The sequence below is a fragment of the Aspergillus homomorphus genome, assembly GCF_003184865.1.
Source record: "Aspergillus homomorphus CBS 101889 unplaced genomic scaffold BO97scaffold_26, whole genome shotgun sequence".
Classification (NCBI taxonomy): Eukaryota; Fungi; Ascomycota; class Eurotiomycetes; order Eurotiales; family Aspergillaceae; genus Aspergillus; species Aspergillus homomorphus.
In genome coordinates this window covers 295,380-317,364 of record NW_020291912.1, presented here as the reverse complement: position 1 = coordinate 317,364, position 21,985 = coordinate 295,380, and the positions used below count along the sequence as shown (strand labels likewise).

Below are 21,985 nucleotides of genomic sequence, written 5' to 3'. Positions count from 1 at the left end.
CCAGAGAAGTCAGCTGCATGTGCTCTGTTTGTCTCTCCATGTCAGGTAAATTGTACAGGTACAAGAAAATTAGTCACTGTGTGGCCTGAGTACTTGGACAAATATCTCAAAGTTGATACATAAATTATTTTATAGAATGAGGCTATGCTAGTAGTACACGAATAACAAATGCCGCTAACATACATGACACAGGCGATGCTCGAACAATGTAATCATAACGCCGGAACTGCATACCAGGCATTCCGGATGAGGTATCACAACATCCAAAACGAACGAGGGGTTTAAACCAAATCAACGCTCCACTTATCCCTGGGAGGACCATCAAATTACTCCCATCCTATCTTCAGCTGTAGAACTCGAGCCGCAATCTCCTTTGGCTGCACATCAGCACAGGACTTGAGCACCACGGACCTGAGCTGATTGACGGTGACGAGATTGACCCATTGGCCCGCAACATCCTCCCGAGCCAGGATCTCCAGGCAAATCTCAATCTCTCGATCCGCCACGGGATTGCGCAGCGAATCCTTCACGTTCTGTACAATCGTCTCCATTCGGAACGGCGTCCGCTGCGCCGTCATCACAGCCCTCGCACCATTCCCCGTGTATCCTCTGGGCCTCAGCAGAGCCAAGACACCTGCAACCTCCTCGATGCGCTCCGCCGCAGCCCGCTGGAGAAGCATATCCTTCGTCGGCGGCGGCGGCAACTTCGCCTGTCGCAGTTGCTTGTCCTTGATGCGATCCAGCAGGCCCTTCTTCCGCGTACTTGCCGCATCCAACGACTTATTGTTGGCTGGCACAGGGTCCTCCTGCCCATCGGCGCGCAGCTTCTCCGTCTTCAACTTGATCACCCCACCCTTCAAATCCTGCAACCGCTGCTGACCCTTCCGGAACGTTGTGAAGGGGACCAACGACTCATGAATTGACGATACGCCCAGCGTACCAAGGAAGTCCACCTTCTCCGCATCCCCGTCCGCAGCATCCAGCGCCTTCTCCCAGAGCAGATCGACCGTCTGCTCAAACCGCTCCTGCAAGTCACCATTGCCGTCCTCACTCCGCGATGACGATGATATAGTCACGCTATTAGCAGCAGCACCAGCCAGTTTCTCCAAACACACCCTTCCGAGCCCATAATTGGCAATCCGAAACGACGACGAAGACGACTGATCCTGCTCCATCACCCAGATCAACCTCTGCAGATCCTTGACAACGACCTTACGCTTCTTCCAGATCCGCTGAATGCTGGGCAGCAGTTCCCGCAGGTCCGCGGGACGATTCACCCCGTTGTGCATCATATGGATGGAGACCGCCTTCAGGAAGGCCGAGTGCAAGGCCACCAGGTCGTCAACGCACGCGGGGCGTTCAACGATCTGTGCCTCTACGACGGCAACACTCGCCTTCCGCGGGAGCGATACCGGGTTCCGCTTGTGCGTGGCCGCCCGCTTCGACGGCGAGGTCGGGATGTCGTCCTCTCCTTCCTGTGCGGAGGGGCGCGCATAGTGCCCGCTTCGTGGGGTCGAGAGGGCGAGTTCGCCGAGTCGGAGCGTCCGGGAGGGGGTAGCTGCCTCGGGTACGTTTGCGGCATCAGCAGGGTCGAGCTTGCCGCCGTCTTTGGTCTCGGCTTGTCCGGCGCCGCAGGAGACGTTCTGGAGTTCGTGCAGTTTCCTTTTCTTGGACGGGGAGACTGGAAGGCACGAGGGGGAGGAGGGGGAAGAGGAGGTCGTGATTGCCGTGGATGATGGCGGGGGCACCAGCTGCTGTTGTTGCTTTTTGAGGTCCGCGACCGACTGGCGGGTCGTGACGCCGGGCTTGATCGCTCTTGCAAAGGTCTGGATGCCAGCCTGCCCCCGGGGAAGGGCGGCCAGTCTCGAGGAGGTGCGCGGCATCGCGGCTTCCTTCGCTAAGGGAGGATAATATACGGAAGGTAAGAGATAAAGACGAAAGGGCAGGTGTTGTTGCGGCAACATGGAACAATTGGGAAGGTAGGAATGCAAATTTAGCAGTATAATATGCTCGAGCGTGGGTAGTGGGAGGAAGTGGGCTTATGGATGGGGTCTGGGGAAGTTTGACGGGCGAAGGAAAATTGCCGATGTTCTTTTAGGGGCGCTTGGATGCTTTTTCTTCGGGTGGAGCGCGTTCGACGCGGGTCGCGTGTTTCTTTGGCGTCCGAGCCGAATTCGGTAAGATTAAGTGCCCGCCGCGGCCATGGTCAGCAAAGGTAATTAACGAGAAGAAAAAAAGCTCAAGCCATCAACACCGATTATTACTTATAGACTATGAGGTGAACATATATCACTTGAAATTTTATCCAGTTGGGAATATCATGCACGGCAACCCGTCTCTACAGTAATTGTACCATCGGAATGCAGCATACCACGGCTCAGCTCTCTCTTCTCTACTGGACTCCACACTGCAGCTTTTCAAGATCCGCTCGAGTGTCATTTTGCTCGAGGCAGTCTAGGCCACTCCATAGTATTTATGATATTTAGGCGAGTGGTGAGGGCCTAGCTAGTATCTCTACATGCTTACATGCTTATATGCCCACTCCGCTCCTCCCCTTCAACCCCAGCAAGACAAGAGGACTTCCTTAAGTCTTTGAATGATACTTATAAGAAAGAGAAAAATGATATTAGGACCGACTTCGAGTATCAATCATAACACCTCGAACCATCATAACGGTAATAACATCATAATCACCATCATCATCATCAAAGACAGCTGCCAAAAAGACAGACAGACAGACAGATCCGCACGCAAGGCCCAGCCATAACATATGCATACCATCAATCCATCACTGACCTTTTCACTCACCCATCATGAGCACAACACGTCGAACCAAAAGGGATGGGATAAAATAAGAAGAAGAAAAAAAACAAATATCACAAATCACTCAACTCCCCCCCGGCCGCAAAGAAAACACATGAAAAATACGCAGTTCCCAACAAAGAAATGCACACGATCATGCATCACGCATTTATTTCTTGCCGAACCAGCCGGACAGCGCACCCTTAGCCTCGGAGGCCTTCTCCTCGACCTTGGACTCGATCTTGTCGGCGCCGGACTTCAGCTCGGCGGTGGTGTCCTGGCGGATCTGGTCGAAGCGGCTGGCTTGGTTCTTGGCTTCGGCGCGGGCGGCGTCGACCTATTTAGTGATGCGTTGTTAGTTGTGCAACTGGTTTGGATTATGGTGTGGGGTTCATTTCAAAGGGAGGGAAGAGGTGAGGAGGGAAGAGGATTGGGAAAAACGTACAGTCTGGTCAACGTTCAGACGAGCCTCGTAGGCGGCCTTCTCTCCGGCCTTCTCGGCTTGGTTGCCCGTGGGGGCGTTCAGACGGGCGAGGTGGGCGTCGTCTGCTATGAGTCAGTAATCATTGTCATGAAGGCAAGCAGAAATCCAGAAGGGAAAGGGAGAAGGGAAGTGCAGTGCGTACGCTTAACCTCCTGGGTAGCACCCTTGGGATCACCGCCAGCGCGGTACAGGTAGTAACCACCCAGACCGAGGGCGGCGAGACCGGCGTAAACTCCAGTGCGACTCTGAGCCATTGTGATAGGAATTGGATTGGATGTAGAAAACGGGTTGTGGTGGTAAGAAGTGGGTGGTGGTGGTGGTGGGTGGTTTGTTTGTTTTGGGTGTGTTGTTGTTGTTGGATTAGATTGTGAGTCGGAGGAAATGTATACGTTCGCAATCCAGGTGAGATGAGAGAAGTATTATATAGTCGTCGTGTGCGACCTGGAATCTTGGCTGGCTTGTTCTACTCTTCCTCTCATAGTCGTGGCTACTGCTGGGCGGGCGGGTAAGTTGTCACAGGGTATGACGTCGTCGTCGCCGTCGTCGTCGTCGTCGTCGTCCAGCTCGGGGACTAAACTGCCTTAGTCGGTTTCTTAGGTAGCACTTCAGGGCTGCAATTGACGGTGTTCTACAGGGCGGGGGAACCTCGGATTGTTGTTTGTCCTTTGATTTAGACTGGTACTTGCTTTGTTGGCCAGTGGTTGATTTTTCTACCACACAGAACGGACAAGCAATCTCTCATTTTTCAAAAGAGTTGCTCTATAGCCTCCAGTTACTCCTACAAAATAGGCCACTTCACTACAGTCTTCAGCACAAGTCGATAGATTGAGAGGACAGGGCCGAGTCGGGTGCGGCAGCCATCGGCCGATACTACGTCACCACCGAGTCATTGTCGTCCACTGGGACTCGTTCCATGGTGATCTAGTCCCCTCTTTTCTCGCAGCCACTGTCAGGAAAAGGTACCGTACCCAGTGAACTAGAGTACTTTGACGTTACTGAGTTTGCGGGGAGTTGAATCAACAACGTCATGATGGGTCCCTCTACTTTAAGCCAGCTTGAAGCTGCAGGGGAGAGAGAAAGACATGCTGTGGCTGGTCTACCCCCCGGGTCCAGGTCCGGCAAAACAACACTCTTGGCATCATCAATCTAAAAATGGTTTCGTTCTGGAATTGGCTCAATTACTATAACCCGCAAATGATTGCTGAATCCCTCGCAAAGAATAAACCACAAATGACGGAAAGAGAGAGAGCCCCACCGTCGCCAAAGAAATGACATACTAAAACACGATGGCCAGCTTCCACCCCACCTCCACCACCGAAAGAAGCAGAGAAACCTCGGTATAGACAACGTCAAATGGACAATCGAAGCCACACCGCGACCAGAGTAGGAAACTCCTTCCGTAACCTCGTAGCAGACACTCGAGATCAAGGCCGGGGGGGGTATCTTCATGCACTATAGACAGTATTCCGGAAGAACAAAGACGGAGAACGCCAGAGCATGCAGCAACAGAGACGAAAGGAGAGAAAGACCTGAGCGAAAGAAAAGGGGAAGAAAAGAAAAAAGAAGAAGAAGATAGTATTTGCGAAATCCCCATATTGTCCCAACCCGCCGATGCATTATTTCGTCATTCATCACTTCATAAAGATTCCCGCAGCCGAGCGGTGTGTGTAGCTTCGAGTTAACGAGAGGGCCAGGTTCTAAAACTCCGCGGCTATATCCAAAACAAAGAAAAGGTCGAGGAAACCCATAAGAAGAGGCCGACGCCCCATACTATACAACTCCCGCTCAAAACAAAAGTAAGGAGAAAGAGCGGCGAGCCCGAGCAAGGTCGGTTGAGGATGCGGAATCGCTGAGGATGTGATCACCGGATGAAAATAGGAAAAGACTCGTCAACCCCGGACACGAGGCCAATACCTCGGCCGTTCAGATAAAGAGCTTCGTTGCGCTCTTGTTCTCGCTGGTGGCAACGGCAACGAGAGCTTCCAGCCGTCCCATTCCAGGTTCCCGGACCGAATGAGGGAGGAACTCGGACCGAAGTTCACGTTTGCCGAAGTGGCTATCAGGTTGGGGGGCTAGAGGGGGGCAAGCCTGCATTCCAATCAGTGATCTGGCCCTCATCGATAGTTCTGGTAACGTGTGCGTACTGTCTGAGATGTCTCGGATGCAAAGGGAGGATGATGCTGCTCCACATATCCATTGTTATGCACAATTGCAGGATGATACTCCAGAGACGCAGTGGATGGGGTGTGAACTCCTTCGCTACTGCTGGAATCCTCAGGTGATGTGCGCGTCGCCTGGGAACCCATGGTAACGCTGCTAAACGACGGGGCATGCCCATGTCCACGAGATTCCTGAAGTTGCTGCTGATAAGATGAAGATGGCCGGGAACCGACATTTTGGAGTTCGGCGATGGTTTGCTGGCTCCAGTTTGCCGCGTCCCGATGAGATGGTTTGTCCCGAATATGCAATCCCGTAAGGTTCGTATGCAGCGACATATCCCACGAGACGTGGCCGCGCCGATGACCGGGACCAGAGATTGGTGGCGCTGGTCGGCTCGTCGGCTGCGTGTAGTTGAAGCCTCCCCCAAAGTTGTAATTCGGCGGTTGCTTGCTGGGGTTGTCCATTTGCATGGGACTCGGGCGGCGGACAGGCGGGGTCAAGGGCCGCTGAGCAACCACCTTATCGAAGCTTTCAATGCCTGGCAATCGCGGAGGCTGATCTGCCAACCCATTGGGTTTCGCCGACGGATGAAACACTTCTGGGGTCTGGTAGTTACTGAGGCCACTGGTGGCTGGCCGTTGAACCGCAGACCAAGTCGAAGGGTGCCATGTCCTTCTGCGTAGATCGGTATCCGAAGCTCCATGATTCATCTCATCGCGCGATAGCGAGTAGTTAGAGCTAACCGGGCTGGCATACACCCCTCCATGCGCAACATACGCTTGCGATGGAGCATAACCTGGTGGGTAGACGTTGCCATGCTGCGATGTAAATGGGTTTGCGCCCGACGGTACAGACAATCGACGAGCGGCTGTCTTGCCCTCCCAGAATCCCGACGCCTGTGAGGCTGTAGACATCGGTGAAGCAATGTGAGGGCTGCCATGGGGGCCGGCCGCAAAGACATGGTGTGAAGGTGTGTAAGGGGAACCACCCGCCTGTGGCCCTGGCAAGCACCGGCCTGGGGGAGTGCTGGGAGTATCCAGCGTATCCATCAATCGCGCTCGATCATTTGCCATCATCAGCGGTGCAGGTCGACGGCGAAGCTCCTGCGGTTGACTGAAAGTCGATGCAGTGGAGGTAATGCTTGATGCGGAAAGATTCCTACTGTGGCCCCTACTATGAGTACCTTGACTGCCCGCCGTGCCCGCTCTCGCGCGACCCGGGGGCCGCACACGATCCGTTCGGATTTGTCGTTGAAATCTGGTTCCTGTCGCTGCTAGTGAGTCGCCAGGGATCTCCTCATTGACATGCACAGTTTGAGCATGTTGTCGCAAGTTATCCAATCGAGAAAAGCGTCGGGAGCAATGACATTGAAAGGGGCGCTCGCCGGTATGTTTTCGAATGTGCCGGGCCAGATGCTCGCTCCGTGTGAAACTCAAGTTGCATGGTGGGAAGTCAGTGCAGTAGAAGCGTTGGCCCTTTTTCTTCTTCGAAGGGGGAGCATTGTCCTTGTTGTCTTCGTTGTCAGAACCTTCGCGATCGACATCCGAATCTCCATGGGCGGGCTCCTCTGACGTTAACGATGCGCTCGTTTGTGAGTCTATCGGGCGGGTTGAGTCTTCGGCGATATTTACATTCCGCGGGGTGCTCTCATTCGTCTTGGTGCCTAGTAATTGTGCGGTGTCAGAGCCGGGATGGGGGCGAGGGGTAGGTGATGTTGTCGCGTCCTCCATGACCCGGTCCTGTGGCGATGAAATAGTATTGACAGGTAAGAATGAAGACATATTGGCAGATGGACGACTGTGGATTGGGCCCACAGCTATGTACTTTGGTCGATAACAGGATGGTGGGACGATGGTCGACACACAAACTCGATCTGGTTCAAGGGAGAGGAACGGGGGTGGGTTTCAAAATGTCAAAAACGCGGTGTCGATCGCACGGTGCAGAGTAGTCCTAGACATCATTGCGCAGTCACGGTAAGCAGGTGATCCACGATAGGTTTGAGCGGTAATTAATTTTTGACGGTCCATAAATTTTTCACCTCCAAGATGCGGTAACTGAGACACGATGGAAGGAAAGAGGAACCGAGGGGTTGATCGGTGAGCAGCTGGGCTAGTCCGGAAAGACGAAGAAATAGAAGGAAAAAGCAAAAGGAACTTACACCGGAATGAAGAACAATTCACTTGCCTCCCTAACCAAAAAAAAAAAAAACCGAGCGAGGGGGGAGAGGGTAAGGAATGCTCAGAGAAGGATGGATGATGGCGATGACCTGTTTAACCGAATGCCCGACGGCGATGGCGAAGCAAGGGTAGCCAGGTGGTACACGATAGATGGAAAGGAACGACCATTAGGTGCGAGGACGCATCGCTTACAGATCGGCCTGACCAAGAAAGGGTCGGAAGCGGGCACTCAGTCACGGGTAGGTAGGCCGAAAAGATGGTTGAGAAAGAGAGGGACTGAGGAGGGAGGAGGAGGTAAGTGGAAAGATAGTGATGATGGGATAGAGTGGGTGGTGGTGAGAGAGAGAAAGAAAGAAAGAAAGAAAGAGTAGGAAGGGAGAGAGGCTGAGAGGAGTAAAAGTGGTGGTGGTGGTGGTGGTGGTGAATGGTTAAGTGTGGTAAGTGGTAAGTGGTAAGTGGTAAGTGGTAAGTGGTAAGAAGTTGGTAAGTGGTAAGTAGGTGTAAATGCAGTGTGGTAAATGGTGTAAGGTTCGTTCAGGTTGGCGGACTCGAGCGAGACTTTCCCGTTCGGCGTCAAGTCAATCCTGATGGCTGTGGGTATGACAGTCAGGACACCGACCCAGCCAAGACCTGGACTAGAGTGGAATAAAAATAGGAGGAATCGTGAACCGATCGGAGGCCCCTGGTTTACGGATCGTCCGGGGAGGGCAAATCAGCCAGAATAAAATATATAGGTAGGTCAATGGACAGGTCAAATGCGATTCTCCTAGACCAGTTCGAATATAGGGGATCGCAAATTGTGACCCGTTTGCAGGGAATCTGATTTGGAAGCTTCTTTGCTTTTTCCTTCTTCGCTCTTGTTTTTTAAGGGACGCCGATTAGTTATATTGAAAGGAGGAGACCCAGGCCCGCAACAGGTTTGAGGTTTACTAGGCGATGATGTACAGGCACCAGACCACGGGATTCGGTGGTTCGCTAGATTGCGGGACTGATGGGCGGGGAAGATCGTTAAGGATACAGAATAGAAGAAAGGGTGATGTGGATGGTTGGATCAAGGTGAAGAATGGAAGAATGAATAAGATTGATTATTCTTGGGACGGAGGGGTGTGTGGATAGTGGATGAGTGTAGAACGGAAGAAGAGAGGAAGGATGAGCAACAGGAAGAAGGGGTAGAAGGTAAGAGGAGGATGCTGATCAATCCGAAACCCAAGACAAGACGAGACAAGCAGACAGACGGCAGAGAAACGGGCGAAGAGATGCATACAAGTAGTAAGTAGGGTTGCCTGTAACCCGAGAGAAGGATGACGGCAACCCACTCAGGCCGAACAGATGAATGGTGAATGGTGACGACGATAGTGCCGGGCGTCAGGACCACCTCAGGACCAGAAGGCACCCTACAGGAGGATAGCAACTGGGAGGCTTATCGGAAACAACGGTCGACTGCGGCGAAACGAGGGGCAGGAGAGGGGAAGGGGAACCATGGACGGAGAAGTATGCGAAGTATACTTTGTGGAGGACAGAAGAAAGGGTCGTTGCAGTAGCCAGCCAGTCCCTCTCCTCTCTGTGTAAGAATAAGAAGATGAAGAAGAAGAAGATTATGGACTCACTCATGCTACAGGATCTGCATTGAGAATTCAAGATCGTTCCGGTAGGACGGCACCTTTCTTCCATTCAACACCAACAGCACTCATCGCCTGCCACGTTCTATGTATGGAAGGAATGGGAAGGAAGGCAATGAAGATCACCTACGCTGATAATCATGATGATGATGAAGCTGCTGCTGCTACGGATTCCATCTACATTAGGTTCAGGCGAATCAATTCACCCTAGGGGCGAAGGGGAGATTGCACGCTACTGAATAGTGAACTGACGGTCTGATAGGTAAACCCTCTCTAGCCCCAGGTACTGACGACTTGGTCCGGACCGACCAACACGAATCATCGACTGCGATCCCGGTGGAGTTCTCTCCAGCTGGATGAAATTCATGGGCCTCCTCTTGGCCCCATCGAGCCTTGGATGGGTGGTAAATTGGGTGGTTAGTGAGAGGGCAGTAACTGGACACTGATGTATGTTCTACTGAGGAACAACATTATCCATTCCCTTCAAACCCCCATTTAGCTGAAAGCAAACTCTCCCATCATTTGCAATAGGCGTGCTAGCAAGAGGCGGAGACAAGAGGATGTCTTGGGACAAAGCACGAAGAAAGTACATCCTTGTAACTGATTGATATCGGGCATACATTGCACCCGCTGAAGAGGATGAAGGGTGGGAATACAATACGCGCCGGTATGAAACCCGTCTCAGGAACCCAGCGCTTAGCACTTCTGCCCAGTCAGTCAGGGTAGTGATCACTATGGCAATCTCTTCCCCCACCCGTCTGGACTCTCCCTCCCAAATTGAATCAACCACTCAATGGAATTGGATAAGGAAATATAAGAAGAGGAGAGAAGCATATCGGGTACTCTTCGGATGAATAGGGATGGTTTTTACCATTCTTGTTCTTTTTGTTTCGATCAACAAGCCTAGAGGGGGAAAGAAGAGACAAACCCCCATCCCCGTAGCCTGCTGGAGGAAAAGAGAAAAATGAAAAAGAGAAAAGAGTCTCGACTCAAGTCCTTGATCTCGGCAACCGTGGTCCCATCTCCATCAAAGGGTCTTCGACTACCCATCATATCCGGGCAGCCTCCGTCCTTGTTGAGGCACCAGGTACGTTCAGGCGGCGGAGTGGGGCAGCGCAGAGGGGATCCGATCGGCTGCTATTTCCTGTCCCTCAGGGAATTCAGGGATCGACTGGGAGGATTATGGTTGGCATGATTTCATTTATGGGAACCCAGCTAGCTTGGATTCCAGGGCTGACCGGACAAGTGCTGGCGAAGATCCATGGACAGCAACCCTCAGTGACGTTAACCACTTGGAGCGAGCCGGGGGACCCTTTGTCCCCGTAACTTTTGCGATCATGGACAGAAAGTAAGGTAAGGTAGCCGGTTCCCCCTCCTTACCGATTATTTGGGTTCTGCAGAACCTTGTCGTTCGCTTTTGAGATCCGAACCTGGTCACTGGGAGGGTGTGCTATTTCAATCAAGGAGGGAGAGAAAAAGCTGGCACTGGCATCCACTGTCTGTCTGTCAGTCAGTCAGTCAGTCGGTCGGAGAGCTCGGGGAGGCGGGGGGGTGCAACTGCTTTCGGGGACCAAACCATAATTTCCTGTTCCACTTTCGGCGTCAGGGCAATATACTCTACCTACGCAGTATTCATTCATGAGATGCTGCTGCAGGCTGCAACATAGTTTGTTGTTGTCTTAGTAGTAGTAATAGTAGTCAACACACAGGCCCAGCGAAGAGGAGGGTCGAGGGCGAACGGAAGGGAAGGCAACCGCAGTGCAACAAATGTTGTAAGCCAGCGAGGAAACACACCCCGACTGCCAGGAATTACCATCCGACCCAAAAGGAGCGGCGGGCTTCAAGCATGGAATACGAACAGAAGGGTCACACTGGAAGCTCCGGAGCTTCCACTCCTGCAGTCAGGTGCAATTTTCCGGGCCGAACTCTGCAGTACCTTACATGGGGCCAGTCATCCAAACTTGTTAGTTACAAGTCAGTTTTTCTCGCTAGGGTTCATTTCCTGACATTGGTAAGGTATGTTAGCATAGAAAAAAAAAAGGGCTAGAACGAGACAGACCACAGACATCACCGGTACCTAGCCGTGACTTAGAATAATGTCATGACTATTGTATCTTTCTCCTCGATTCTCCTTCCCCGCGAATGTTACCTCTCCATGTGCACTCCCCAGAATCCCAACCCACCGAACATCATCTCCATCAGTAACATCACTACAATCGTCATCATCTACCCATATTTCAAGATTCATGATCGATCAGGTCCTCGGAAAAGCTTGTTCCTGGCCCCCAGAGACAGGAGCAGTCCAACCCACATATCATTGCCGTGTCCGGGGAACATCCTTCAAGCTTTTAACAACCCCAAGACCAAGATTTGCTGGGAGTTGGAGACAGTGGACTGAAATAAACTCGTTGACAGACCTGGAGCGAACTCAAAAAAAGAAAACCCAAAGACAAATCACTATTGCTAATGGCTCTGGCTACCTCAGTATGTAGTTTGCTTGCCACCTCCGCCTGGCTCTGCTCGCCGACTGCAAACGGTACACGGGATGCACTGGAAGCTTCTTCCTGTCTATGACATCTTGCGTGAACTGTATCTCAAACGCAAGTCTATCTTGCGCCACTTTCTCAGGTATGATGTGCTTCTTAGTCCCGAAACTTGGGGTGCGTCAAGTGACAGTGGCCGTATGAAATTCGTGGAGGTGAGCGGGGGAGGGAAGACGGGGGAGAGTAGTCTAGATTGGTGATGAGGGCAGACCGTTACTATCTACATGTATACAAACCATTTCCCCTCTTCCTCCTCCCCCACCAGCTAGATAACAGATAGCATACAGCGCTACGCCGCAGGATCCCGCTTGCCCTCTCTCCCTGGCGTGTCGCGAATCGTTGCTGTCAAACTCTAGTCCGGAAGGATGTAGGCCAGATGCAAAGGGTGCATTAGTCTCCCGCTTTGACGGTTTCGGGGGATCAGATCGTGGGTGTTGGGTGGCTCCCTCGAAGTTGTTCTCGCCTTCACCTGGCTCCTTTACAAACGAATGTCTAGACTCTCCAACAGACCTGCCAAAACTGTTTTCAGTAGCCGACCAGGCCAGAGCAAAACTATATCAGGCTTCGTTCCACTCCAACCTAGGGGAAGTATGTAAGGATGATGAAGGCACCTGTCCTTGATGGGCTGAGTTGCGAGCAATCTTTACCCCACCGGATTAGCTAGGTACGACTGACGTACCTCCTGGGGTGGCGGCAATGGTGCGGGCGAGAGAGAGTCGCTCCCCCCAGGTTTGATCCCATCATCCCAGTAGTGTCTAGTAGTACTGTCAAGGGACATTTTATTTGCGTGTGGTTCTTGCCAGTAGATGTGACTAAAGTGTTAGCTTCCGTTCAGTTTGTAATAGGCCTGGGCATTTGGTAGTATAACATCCATTCGTCAATATCACAAACGGTGTTCATAGTCCTACACAAGCTGCAACCTGCTAACTACAAGTCACCAGTTGCTCGACAATGAGAATCCCATCAATGAATATCCAGTTCAACAACCCATCGAATGGTCACGATATCGTGTACCACTCAATGCCCTGTTCAGGTAGACAATCGCCTATCATCAAACCAGATAGCATACAGTATACAGCCAAGCAAAGACCAGGCACCCTGGAAGACGTAAGATTAATCTACAGTTGAAGAATCTCGGTATAGAAATAGACCGAATATAGAAGAGGCAGACATTCTCAATTTATAGGAAGCATGTCAAAGGAGGTACCGGATCTAGCCAGCCAACCGTGCATAGAGATCATCCATCTTATCTCCAAAACCCCCGCCAAGGAAGCTGTACCCTCCACGCCAAACACCACGCACAAGCCATGCAGCCCGTGTCTCGACGCCAGCCCAACCCCCAGTTCGGGGTAAGAAAGTAGGTTGCCTAGTAGTAGTTAGCTGAACCGACTAGCTCAGTTGACTAGCATGATCACCGCGCCTGGATGATCGACGTGGCACAGTCATCGACCAATAAGCTAGGGTTCATCATCTACTAGATCAATCACTGCGGGAGGATAAACTGAAACGAAAGAAGTTTTTCGTTCGTGTCCAGCATTCCAGGAGCAATACCACAGGATTCCAGTTCCTAAGTGCTGCTGTCGGTTAGTTGGTTATCCAGCTGGAATACAATAACTACAACCGTGGCAGCCTAGTACACACAATAAATCTAACCATATACCATCACAATGGCGAAGCATCTATCTTATCACCCCGGATGTAAAAGACAATAGAACTACCCTAGCGAGTTACCACTTAGTACTGTACTTAGCTAAAACACTAAAGGATCATCCCCTCGCCCCCTCCTCAAACGAAACATACCTATGCAGAGCAGACCTTCCCACCTGCAGATAAGACTACCGAATCAAATCTCCGTTGCCCCTCCCACCGCGCCTGAAAGTTACAATCGTAGATGCACACATTACACACGCGCGCGCCCCCACCTTCCCGCCACTGAGGGGCAATAGCTCAATCAGGTTCACCCAAAGCCCTTTGCCCCTTATGCCAAGAAGTCCTGGGACTCGGTGTGGTGGTGGCTGTTGTCCAGGCTTACAGCTCTGATTAGGGAGGGCCAATTGGGAAGCCGAAGAGGGGAGGGGGTGTACGCGCGGTTGCAAGGCAGGCAACTCGAACTAGCAGCAGCCCAGCTAGATCAAAGGATTAATGGATGAATGGATGAATGGAAGGAGAGAAGGTCTAGCTTGGTACCGTACCGGAGCGAAGAAGGTACCGACTGATCCTCACTGCCAGCCTTCGTCCGACTGACTGACTTGACTAACTACTGTGCGAGTACTATACATATTCGAGGAGTTTCAGATTGAGCAGGGATTGTCGGCGCATCGACCTGTCAGGAGGGGAAGGTGTGTAAAGGGTGGACGCCGGCAGCCTTTTTCAACAGGTGTTCCTTCTAGCTTCCCCCTCCTCCAGCTTGCTTCCACCGGCCGAGAACGGGAATGGCGATTCTTTCTTCTTCGCTCCATCGCTTCTACTCTCCAGTGGAAAGGGTTCTTATCGCATCAAAGGGAAGTGGAAGGGAAGAAAGGAAGAGGAGGGAAGGGAAAAGCGGGGTTGGGGTTGGGGTTGACAGCAACTATACGGAGTAGTTCCTTGTCGCTTTTTCTTTTTGTTCAGTGGATTGATTGTTTGGGTGAGGCTTGATGGCTGCGCGCGTGCACAGGGTTTTTCCTCTTGTTTACATCTTTATCTCAGCTAGACTATTTCTACTTAAGGACCCCTTCAACTAGAATGATGAAGTGTTGCGATGCATAGATAAGCCCCTTCCCCTCCCACTTTCCCCCTCATCTCATCTCATCTCACCCCTTATCATCTCCCGTGTGACATAAGCCCCTCACCAAAAAAAAAAGCTCGGAGTACAAAGCAGGTACCTGCGTTGCGCGTGAAATGCTTGTATTTATGTACCTGGTAATAATCGTCCATCGAAATTTCCACTTTCCTTCTTTCTTTCCCCTTCACCTTACCTTACGAATCGAACCTCTCTTCGGTAGACTAGTATGAGTAAACTACACTACCTATCATGATAGTAAATAATCTAAGCAAATCCAGACAGACTACACCACCTTTGAAACAACCTACCTATACTCCATCCAGTAGGTATCGACCCCCAGCTTGGAGAATAACCAAGGTAAAATAAAAAGAAAAGAAAAGAAAAGAAAAGAAAAAAGAAACAGGAACAGAGACCGGTTTGGTGCCTTCACGCTTACGCGGTTTCGAGCCTCCCCGATCAGCACTGTTGTCTATTCAACGGGCGGGTCTCCGTCATTCGTTATGCTGACGTCTTGCATTGTGTGTCACTTCGTCGATCGGGTTTGAAACATTGCTTGAAGATTATCTTTCGATTCAGGGAAAATTTGGAATCGAAACCAAAATATTCTCTGAATCTTGCTGTTTCTTGCTATGGAGTAGATAGTAGGTAGTAAGGGATCTTTGCAGGTGTATAACAGTTCAAGGTTGTGAAAGGTTGGGAGGGGGGCGATGACAATAGCGATGGCGATTAGCTGGCAACTCAACCACCTGCAGTAAATGTTGTCAGCTTGACTTACTGCCGCTGCCCTGGAAAACCCCAAACAAGATGCATATCGCCTGTTCGGGATGACATGTGGCGAAAATATCGATCATACAGAGGGTGAGGCTACGTGCATCCGATACTAACCGGAGCAGGTTTGTCCGCCCTGGAATTAGTGAGACAATCAAGGTAGAAGAGAAGAAGGATTCGGGACATATCCACATTGACTGGATCTCCCTACCATCCACGTTGTGCAGTACCTATCGTAGTCTTGGAAGCCTACGATTGATCAAGAAAACGACCTTTCCTGGAGCCGAAAGAGGGAAGCGAGGGGCTATCAGCTGATGCAGGCGGTTGCAGGCTGGGCTTGATGCGCTGTACCTGAGCTGGATGATCCCTGCGTTTTCACATGCTTTTTCCTCCTTTGTTTGTTTTTTTCTTGTTCTTCTTATTGTGGTGTACACACCAACGAGATAAAGCTAGCTTGTGGTTTCCTGATAAAAGACATGTAATACTGTACACAATATGAAGGTGGCGAGGCGCAATCGTCCTTATATGCTACAACCCGCTAGATCTGGTATATGAACATGGAAAAAAAAAGACAAGATTATCATACAACCATTATCTTCCTCATTTATCCAACACACTGGCGATAGAACTGACCATGACCGCTGCCTCCCGCTCCCAATTCCTCTCCGTCCCTGACTCGCCCCCCAATCGCTTTTCGGTTCCCAGTACGGATGTGGGGAGCTGAGAGCCCCGCAAAACACATTCTTTGATCTCCTTCTTGATGCGATCGCGATTCGAGCGCAAGGTCCGAGCTGAGACGCCTCCACGATTGACGATTTCCTGTACCCGGGTCGTGAGATACGACGCCAGGGAGCGCCAGAAATAGGACGGGAGCGAAGATGTGTCGAGGGACGTGAGTAGTGGTTGAAGCAAGTTGTTCTTGCTGCTGATTGTTTGAAGCTGGGCTTCACCCTGGTCCTCGGTGCGGTTGGTGGGTGTGGCCGCCAACTGGGCTGGAGGGAAGAGTGGATGTGTCGGTGGGCGGAGATTGTTGAGTACGGCCTCCAGAGCGAAGATATCCTGGCATCGCGCGGACAGGTCGGCAAGAGTCCGCTCGAGGGTCGGCAGCATCGACAAGGACCGAGTGAGATTGCTCAGGGAGGTGGATATGGCCGTATGCATGTAGCCCTGCAGCGTAGAGAGGAGCAACTCTGGTTGGAAGTCTGCCGCAGAGCTCAACGTCTTGGGCACGGGCGATAGCAAATACAAGATGTTGACCGCAGAGACCAGCCGTGCCCTCGCGTCGCGCGCTTGCCTGTAGCCCGACTGTGTCTGGGAGCTTGCGCCGCCGGAGATGTTCGACATGGAGAACCGCGTAATGGCCTGCTGTGCCCGTGCCTTGACCATGTTCTCGGCCGGCATCACGAGCTCCGCGCGCAGGGTCCGGACGACCTTGACTTGGTCCAGTCCGTGACCTTCTTCGCCCGGGTCGGTATCAGAGAGCATCCGACGTAGACTGACTATGGTGGAGGCGGCACGCTCCAACGTCCGATAATCATCCCTGCCGGTGACCGGTGACGTCGTTCCTTCGATGCCACCTATCTCTGCAAGCTGACTTTCAAGCTGTCTGCCGAGAGACAGACAGCGCGCAACTGCTCGTGCGAGTCGCACGGTGGCCAAGGACTTTTCTGCAGCCATTCGGGCCTCGTCTGCCGCTTCCCACTTGCTGAAGACCTCTTTCTGGAGTCGCTCATACCCCTGCGTGACGGACGCGATCTGGTCCTCGGCCTCTTTGAGGATATGGCTGGCTGCAGCGGTCTGGTCGCGCGTGTGCGTCAGCAAGGGGAGAGCTGATTTGGTGGTCAGCGCATGGATGTGGGTGTCGATCTCCTGGAGATCGAACAGCACCCGAGAAAGCGGGGTAGACAGGTCCAGCGGTGTGTCTGTCGCATTGTTGGTGGCTACAACAAGGGAGTTGGCGAACGAGGCGGGTGAAAAGTCGGGGTCTAGAAAGGCCTCATAATCTATGTACGATGGTTCCGCGTCCGCCATGGTGGGTGTTGCTTTGACTCACCCACACTTTCGATAAGATCGGTGCTCAATGAGAAGAAGACAGATGACTCGAGAATTAAAGGGAACTTGATTGAAAGAAATATAAAGCGGGAAGGGGATCGAAACTCAAAAGAAGCTTGGGTATCACCGTATCAAACAAAGAAAGCAGGATTAGAGGTTCGCCGCGTGCTTCCTGGCGGTTTGGTTGAGCATGGAGTAAAAAGAGGTTTATGTGGTCGACCTGGCCATGTGAGATGCTCAATGGCAGGTATTATCAGCTCAATTTTTGTCTGTGGGAGGGAGAAAGCAACTGCAGCAGAAGTGATGGGTTGCTGCCATTCAAGCCATGTGTCTGTCGGAACAGGGACGGAGCTATGTACTATCGATTAGTCATACCGCATAGAGCCTTTTTATGCATCCATCCGAGATGTATACAGTTGCCAACTCAGGAATGCATCACTAAGGAGCAGCATTACTCCACTAAGTCCTCTCTTACAAGGGGAACCCGCTCCGGAAATTACTCAACACTACCTGTGCATTAGCATCGCCTGTCGGCAGGACCACAATGGCCATCTGCAGCCCAGTCATGATCCGTCAGCAGGGGAAAGGCTTCCAAGAATTGAACCAAGCAACAAGCATTAGGCAGCTGCGATAACATGTGCGCTGTCTTGTGCTATCCAGGACCTATGATTAATTTTGTTGGGTGGGATGATGACAGCATTGTTGGCATGTAAGACTTCCACATGATTTTGCGACATCTCTGCCACTTTCGCACCCGACCCTGTCACTGCCTGAGGAGTCGAACTCCTTCCCCGAAGCAAATGACCTGGGTATGTGTACAAGATGAAGAAACGAGGACTTCTGGCTTACTTAAGCCTTACTTGTGAGGGTTTTTGGTGATTATATGTGATAGTCCGATTCCACTCTTCCATCATTAGCCCATGACAAGCACTACTCTTCCCAGGCACCCAGGAACCAATTGATCCTTCATTTCAGCTCTACCCTCGCTGGACCTTCCTCAATGTGCCAGAGACCCTAGGCATCAGACTCCACTTCTCCCCTTCGTACCTCAGATCCACGATCTCCCAATCCGCCGACTTGAGCAGGATATTCATTATCGGGCGATCCAAAGAGCAGCCGTCCAACGCAAGGGGCCAGAGCAGATTCCACACTTCTATAGTCCATATCAGTTACTCTCTCATCCTTGGAGCCAATTCTTATATCAAGATCAGACGTACTCTGCACCACGAACGTAAGCCAGTCCGAGCTAGCACCGTGCTCCCATACAATCAACTCGCCTCCAGGCTTCAGCAACCGCCAGGCCTGAGCAACCACATCTTCCGGGTCATCAGCCGAGCAGAGCACCTGGAAGCTAGTCACGCAGTCGATGCTCCCTTCGACAATGCCATGCCTTTCGAGGGCCGCGGTGTCCCGGATGTCGCAGAAGACCGGAACATACTTGTCGCTTAGCTGGAGCTTCTCGATGCGAGCGTGTAGTGCATCCTCGAACGCCACGTTCGGCTCGACGCCATAGATCTTGGTGATGTTATCCATCTTATACCGTTGAAGCTGATTACCCGAGCCAGGGCCTAGCTCGAGGACGGTCCCGTGCGCGACCGCCGCGAGCGAGGGCAGCGAGGTCGTGTCTTCGTATGCAATGAAATTGGGCGCTTGATCGCAGCCCTGGTCAGAGTTGTCTACTATCTTGATCGGGCTTGTAGGGTGTTAACACCTACCAACCTTGCCATACCACTGTGCAAAGGCGCGGCTCCGAACCGGGCCCTCTGTTGCACGGTCATTGGAACTATAGACGGTCCAGATAGCTGGATGGACCGTCCCCAATATATGTGTTAGGCTTGCCTGTAATCGAAGGGGGGTGTCTTGGATAGACGTACACTTGAACGCATCGAGCAATAATTTGTACTTGTCGACGTAGCTGATGACGCGATTTTTGAGATCGATGCCCATCTTGACTTGTGTGTGCGATTGGCGGTTTAATTATCTTTGGGTCTGTCTAGTCGGGGTGCAGGATGCGCGGGCTTTATATTTGCGGGCTGGACGGGCTAGCACGGAATTGTATCATTTCGTCTTCTTATCAGCCACTTAATATATCTCGCAAGCGTAAGCACTTAACTTTTACTGTGCTGATCAGCGGGTTCTCTTTGGTCTTATGATATGTGGGGTAAGACGAGTGTTCCTATCTACTGCTCTTAGCTCTATGTTCGGCCACTTGATGGGAGCCATGGGATATATTAGTATATGCTCGTTGGCAGGTACTTGTATCTTGCTCTGAACTATACTAGCCCCTCCATCTAACACGAGGCCTGTCGGGTGCAGCTTCATGACGGTTTCCATATAATCTTAAAGGACAAGAACGTTTCTCACTCCGGTTCGATGTGGTTATATATCACAATCAAAACACCAGGAATTTTCGCAAGCCCAAAGGGAATACTTGCAAAAGAGAACGCAAAGCAGACCCAGCGTACTTAGATAACAACACTGTAGTACCCCTACTATTTGTACACACTTCCCCAATTCTACGTTGTCGAAGATGCCCTGCCAGCACCACTAACTATACCCAGCGTCACCTCGCTTCTTTCTGTTGCGGTTGATATATGCAAGAGTGGAGGTTCAAACATCAATCAAGGCAAGATGGCCGAGTTGGTCTAAGGCGTCAGGTTAAGGTTACCTTAACACCCAGCTTCACAAGCTTCCTGATCAACGTAAGTTGGCGTGGGTTCGAATCCCACTCTTGTCATGACTTTTTGATTTTTGCAACCTTCCTCCCTGTCAGAAACACAAATCCGCATACTATATGGCATACTACATGCGCAGACATAGGCGGAGATTGCGTAGTCTCGGCCACTTTGCTCAGCGGTCCTATCCAAACTGATCCAATTTCGTGTTTTCTCGACCACACAAGCACAGGTTTCTCATTGGATCCAATCCAGGTACTAAAAGACTTGTATCCTTACTGAAAAGCCCAATCTATCTTCATTTCAAGAAAAAAAAAAAAATAGAACCACTGCATCAAACCTAACCCCACTGAGAGAGTCTACTGCAAGACCCTCCCATCAGTCTCCTCAACAATCAACTCAAACTCCGGCTGAAACTCCGTGTAGAAGTTATGCTATACACGACCGACCATTAGCAACCCCTCTTCTCAAACCCACGCAAACCAAGAACCACCAAGAAAACTCACCGGACTCTGCACAGCATCAGCCGTATACTTAGCCACCTCATCCGAGATGATCTTCTTCGGGACCCCATTGGCAGCAGCGGCATCCGCCAACAGTTGCGAATGACAGGCATTATCCAAGCTGGAGAAGAGGAACGCCGCCTCGTCGACGGTGCGACCAACCGTCAGGAGACTGAGATGATGTGTTAGCCAGGCCTAGCCCTTGGCCCCTCGTAATAAACGGAGTAAAAGGAATAGACAAACCCATGATTCTGCAAAATACACGCCAAATTCTCCTTCCCCAACGCCTCGGCAATCTGCCTCCCCTCATCCTGAGCGAGGGCAATGCCCCCATGATCATCGTAGACACTAAGTCGGCCGAAGAAGTTACACGCATCTATCATCATTGAACATGGCAGTCAGCATTCGCACCACTCACCCCCGGGCCCCGTTCTCCCCCCAGCGCATGCCATGCCACCCAAAGGAAAACAGATACAGAACAGAGAGGAAGGAAGCAAACCAACCCTGCGTCAACATCTCAACAGGCCTCCCGAACGCACTCCACGTCTTCCCGTACACAGAATGCGTATGCGCCGCGGCGATCACATCCGGCCGCGCCCTGTGTATCTCCGAGTGGATCATGAACCCGGCCTCGTTGATGGGCAGCTGGGCGCCGCCCTCGGTGACGTAGCCGTCCGCATCGACGAGCACCAGGTCCGAGGCCTTGATGGTCGAGAAGTGTTTGGCGAAGGGGTTCATCCAGAAGTGGTCTGCTAGGATGGGGTCTATTCGGTAGTGGTTAGTGATCTGGATTTACTCCGCGCCACCGTCACCCAACTCCCGCACCCCGGGCATCCCGGATTGGAAAATGTGGTTGTTGGGGGTTGCTGCTGCTGTTGTTGTTGTTGTTGTTGTTGTTGTTGTTGACGGCCATGGTACTGAGGGTGATAATGATGATGATGGAAACCGCAACGCACCTCGCATCGAGATATGGCCGGACACACCCTCGCCATAGCCTTTCTTGCCGAAGTAGCGGAACGCAGCCGCCATATGCTCCTTCATCCATTGGCGTTGCGCATACACATCCGAGAAGGTGGGGATGCCCCGTAGCTTGAGGGTGCCGCTGCGAGTCCCCCGCGCCAGGGCCTGGAAGGGCTTATCGGCGGCGGCGTCGCCCGGGTGGAAGTTGTTGGGCTGGTTGGCGGCGACGACGGGGAGCGTTTGCGCCGCTTCTGGGCTTTGGGTGATTGTTGTCGACATTGTTGGCGGTTTATGGACTAAAATGATTCTGAATGACTTGAGAGGGGTTCGAGAGTATGGAAGGGCTTGACGAGGAATTAAAAGAGGGGCAATTGGATTGTCGGAAGGGGCTCCGAGCAGGTTTATCTACAAGATGGAGTATGTCTGCCCCGCTGTATGGATTTGGGTTATCGGCTGCTTATCTGCGGCACTTTAGATA

General features: G+C 51.8%; 6 protein-coding genes and 1 non-coding gene across 7 annotated transcripts; 1 reads left to right on the top strand and 6 right to left on the bottom strand.

Moving 5' to 3' along the window:
* Positions 1-168: 168 nt before the first annotated feature.
* Positions 169-2,064, bottom strand: BO97DRAFT_406664 (DNA replication factor Cdt1 C-terminal domain-containing protein). The gene has a single exon (XM_025695459.1). The coding sequence runs from the start codon at positions 1,881-1,883 to the stop codon at positions 327-329; it is 1,557 nt and encodes a 518-aa protein (XP_025550046.1). The 5' UTR covers positions 1,884-2,064; the 3' UTR covers positions 169-326.
* Positions 2,065-2,761: 697 nt separating this feature from the next.
* Positions 2,762-3,748, bottom strand: BO97DRAFT_406663 (uncharacterized protein). The gene is made up of 3 exons (XM_025695458.1): positions 3,429-3,748; positions 3,248-3,348; positions 2,762-3,139 (listed from the first exon to the last, which is right to left on the bottom strand). Exons 1-3 carry the CDS (start codon positions 3,538-3,540, stop codon positions 2,972-2,974), a joined length of 381 nt encoding a protein of 126 aa, XP_025550045.1. The 5' UTR covers positions 3,541-3,748; the 3' UTR covers positions 2,762-2,971.
* A 1,296-nt stretch (positions 3,749-5,044) lies between these two features.
* BO97DRAFT_115573 (C2H2 transcription factor) lies at positions 5,045-7,376 on the bottom strand. The gene is made up of 2 exons (XM_025689939.1): positions 5,431-7,376; positions 5,045-5,374 (listed from the first exon to the last, which is right to left on the bottom strand). Exons 1-2 carry the CDS (start codon positions 7,225-7,227, stop codon positions 5,210-5,212), a joined length of 1,962 nt encoding a protein of 653 aa, XP_025550044.1. The 5' UTR covers positions 7,228-7,376; the 3' UTR covers positions 5,045-5,209.
* An 8,446-nt stretch (positions 7,377-15,822) lies between these two features.
* BO97DRAFT_371840 (Golgi transport complex subunit COG5) lies at positions 15,823-17,632 on the bottom strand. The gene has a single exon (XM_025692839.1). It carries the CDS (start codon positions 17,346-17,348, stop codon positions 15,918-15,920), a length of 1,431 nt encoding a protein of 476 aa, XP_025550043.1. The 5' UTR covers positions 17,349-17,632; the 3' UTR covers positions 15,823-15,917.
* A 714-nt stretch (positions 17,633-18,346) lies between these two features.
* BO97DRAFT_444370 (class I SAM-dependent methyltransferase) lies at positions 18,347-19,316 on the bottom strand (the record flags this gene model as incomplete). Its single annotated transcript, XM_025698456.1, has 4 exons — positions 18,347-18,522; positions 18,587-19,018; positions 19,085-19,171; positions 19,244-19,316. 4 exons carry the CDS (start codon positions 19,314-19,316, stop codon positions 18,347-18,349), a joined length of 768 nt encoding a protein of 255 aa, XP_025550042.1.
* Positions 19,317-19,994: 678 nt separating this feature from the next.
* On the top strand, positions 19,995-20,106 carry BO97DRAFT_t184. The gene has a single exon. It is a non-coding gene; the product is annotated as a tRNA-Leu (tRNA).
* Positions 20,107-20,370: 264 nt separating this feature from the next.
* BO97DRAFT_406660 (class II aldolase/adducin domain protein) lies at positions 20,371-21,882 on the bottom strand. The gene is made up of 5 exons (XM_025695457.1): positions 21,504-21,882; positions 21,051-21,311; positions 20,791-20,923; positions 20,551-20,719; positions 20,371-20,478 (listed from the first exon to the last, which is right to left on the bottom strand). The coding sequence occupies exons 1-5, from the start codon at positions 21,784-21,786 to the stop codon at positions 20,404-20,406; spliced, it is 921 nt and encodes a 306-aa protein (XP_025550041.1). The 5' UTR covers positions 21,787-21,882; the 3' UTR covers positions 20,371-20,403.
* Between the last annotated feature and the right edge of the window lie 103 nt (positions 21,883-21,985).

Bases quoted from the DNA above. Each gene is read 5' to 3' on its own strand.
- BO97DRAFT_115573 (XM_025689939.1), bottom strand. From the start codon at position 7,227: ATGTCTTCATTCTTACCTGTCAATACTATTTCATCGCCACAGGACCGG. The intron at 5,375-5,430 runs GTACGCACACGT...ATTGGAATGCAG, and splicing joins CATCCGAGACATCTCAGACA to GCTTGCCCCCCTCTAGCCCC.
- BO97DRAFT_406663 (XM_025695458.1), bottom strand. From the start codon at position 3,540: ATGGCTCAGAGTCGCACTGGAGTTTACGCCGGTCTCGCCGCCCTCGGT. The intron at 3,349-3,428 runs GTACGCACTGCA...GACTCATAGCAG, and splicing joins TGCTACCCAGGAGGTTAAGC to ACGACGCCCACCTCGCCCGT. The intron at 3,140-3,247 runs GTACGTTTTTCC...ATCACTAAATAG, and splicing joins GTCTGAACGTTGACCAGACT to GTCGACGCCGCCCGCGCCGA.
- BO97DRAFT_371840 (XM_025692839.1), bottom strand. From the start codon at position 17,348: ATGGCGGACGCGGAACCATCGTACATAGATTATGAGGCCTTTCTAGAC.
- BO97DRAFT_406664 (XM_025695459.1), bottom strand. From the start codon at position 1,883: ATGCCGCGCACCTCCTCGAGACTGGCCGCCCTTCCCCGGGGGCAGGCT.
- BO97DRAFT_406660 (XM_025695457.1), bottom strand. From the start codon at position 21,786: ATGTCGACAACAATCACCCAAAGCCCAGAAGCGGCGCAAACGCTCCCC. The intron at 21,312-21,503 runs GTGCGTTGCGGT...ACTACCGAATAG, and splicing joins CGGCCATATCTCGATGCGAG to ACCCCATCCTAGCAGACCAC. The intron at 20,924-21,050 runs GTTGGTTTGCTT...CAATGATGATAG, and splicing joins TGTTGAGATGTTGACGCAGG to ATGCGTGTAACTTCTTCGGC.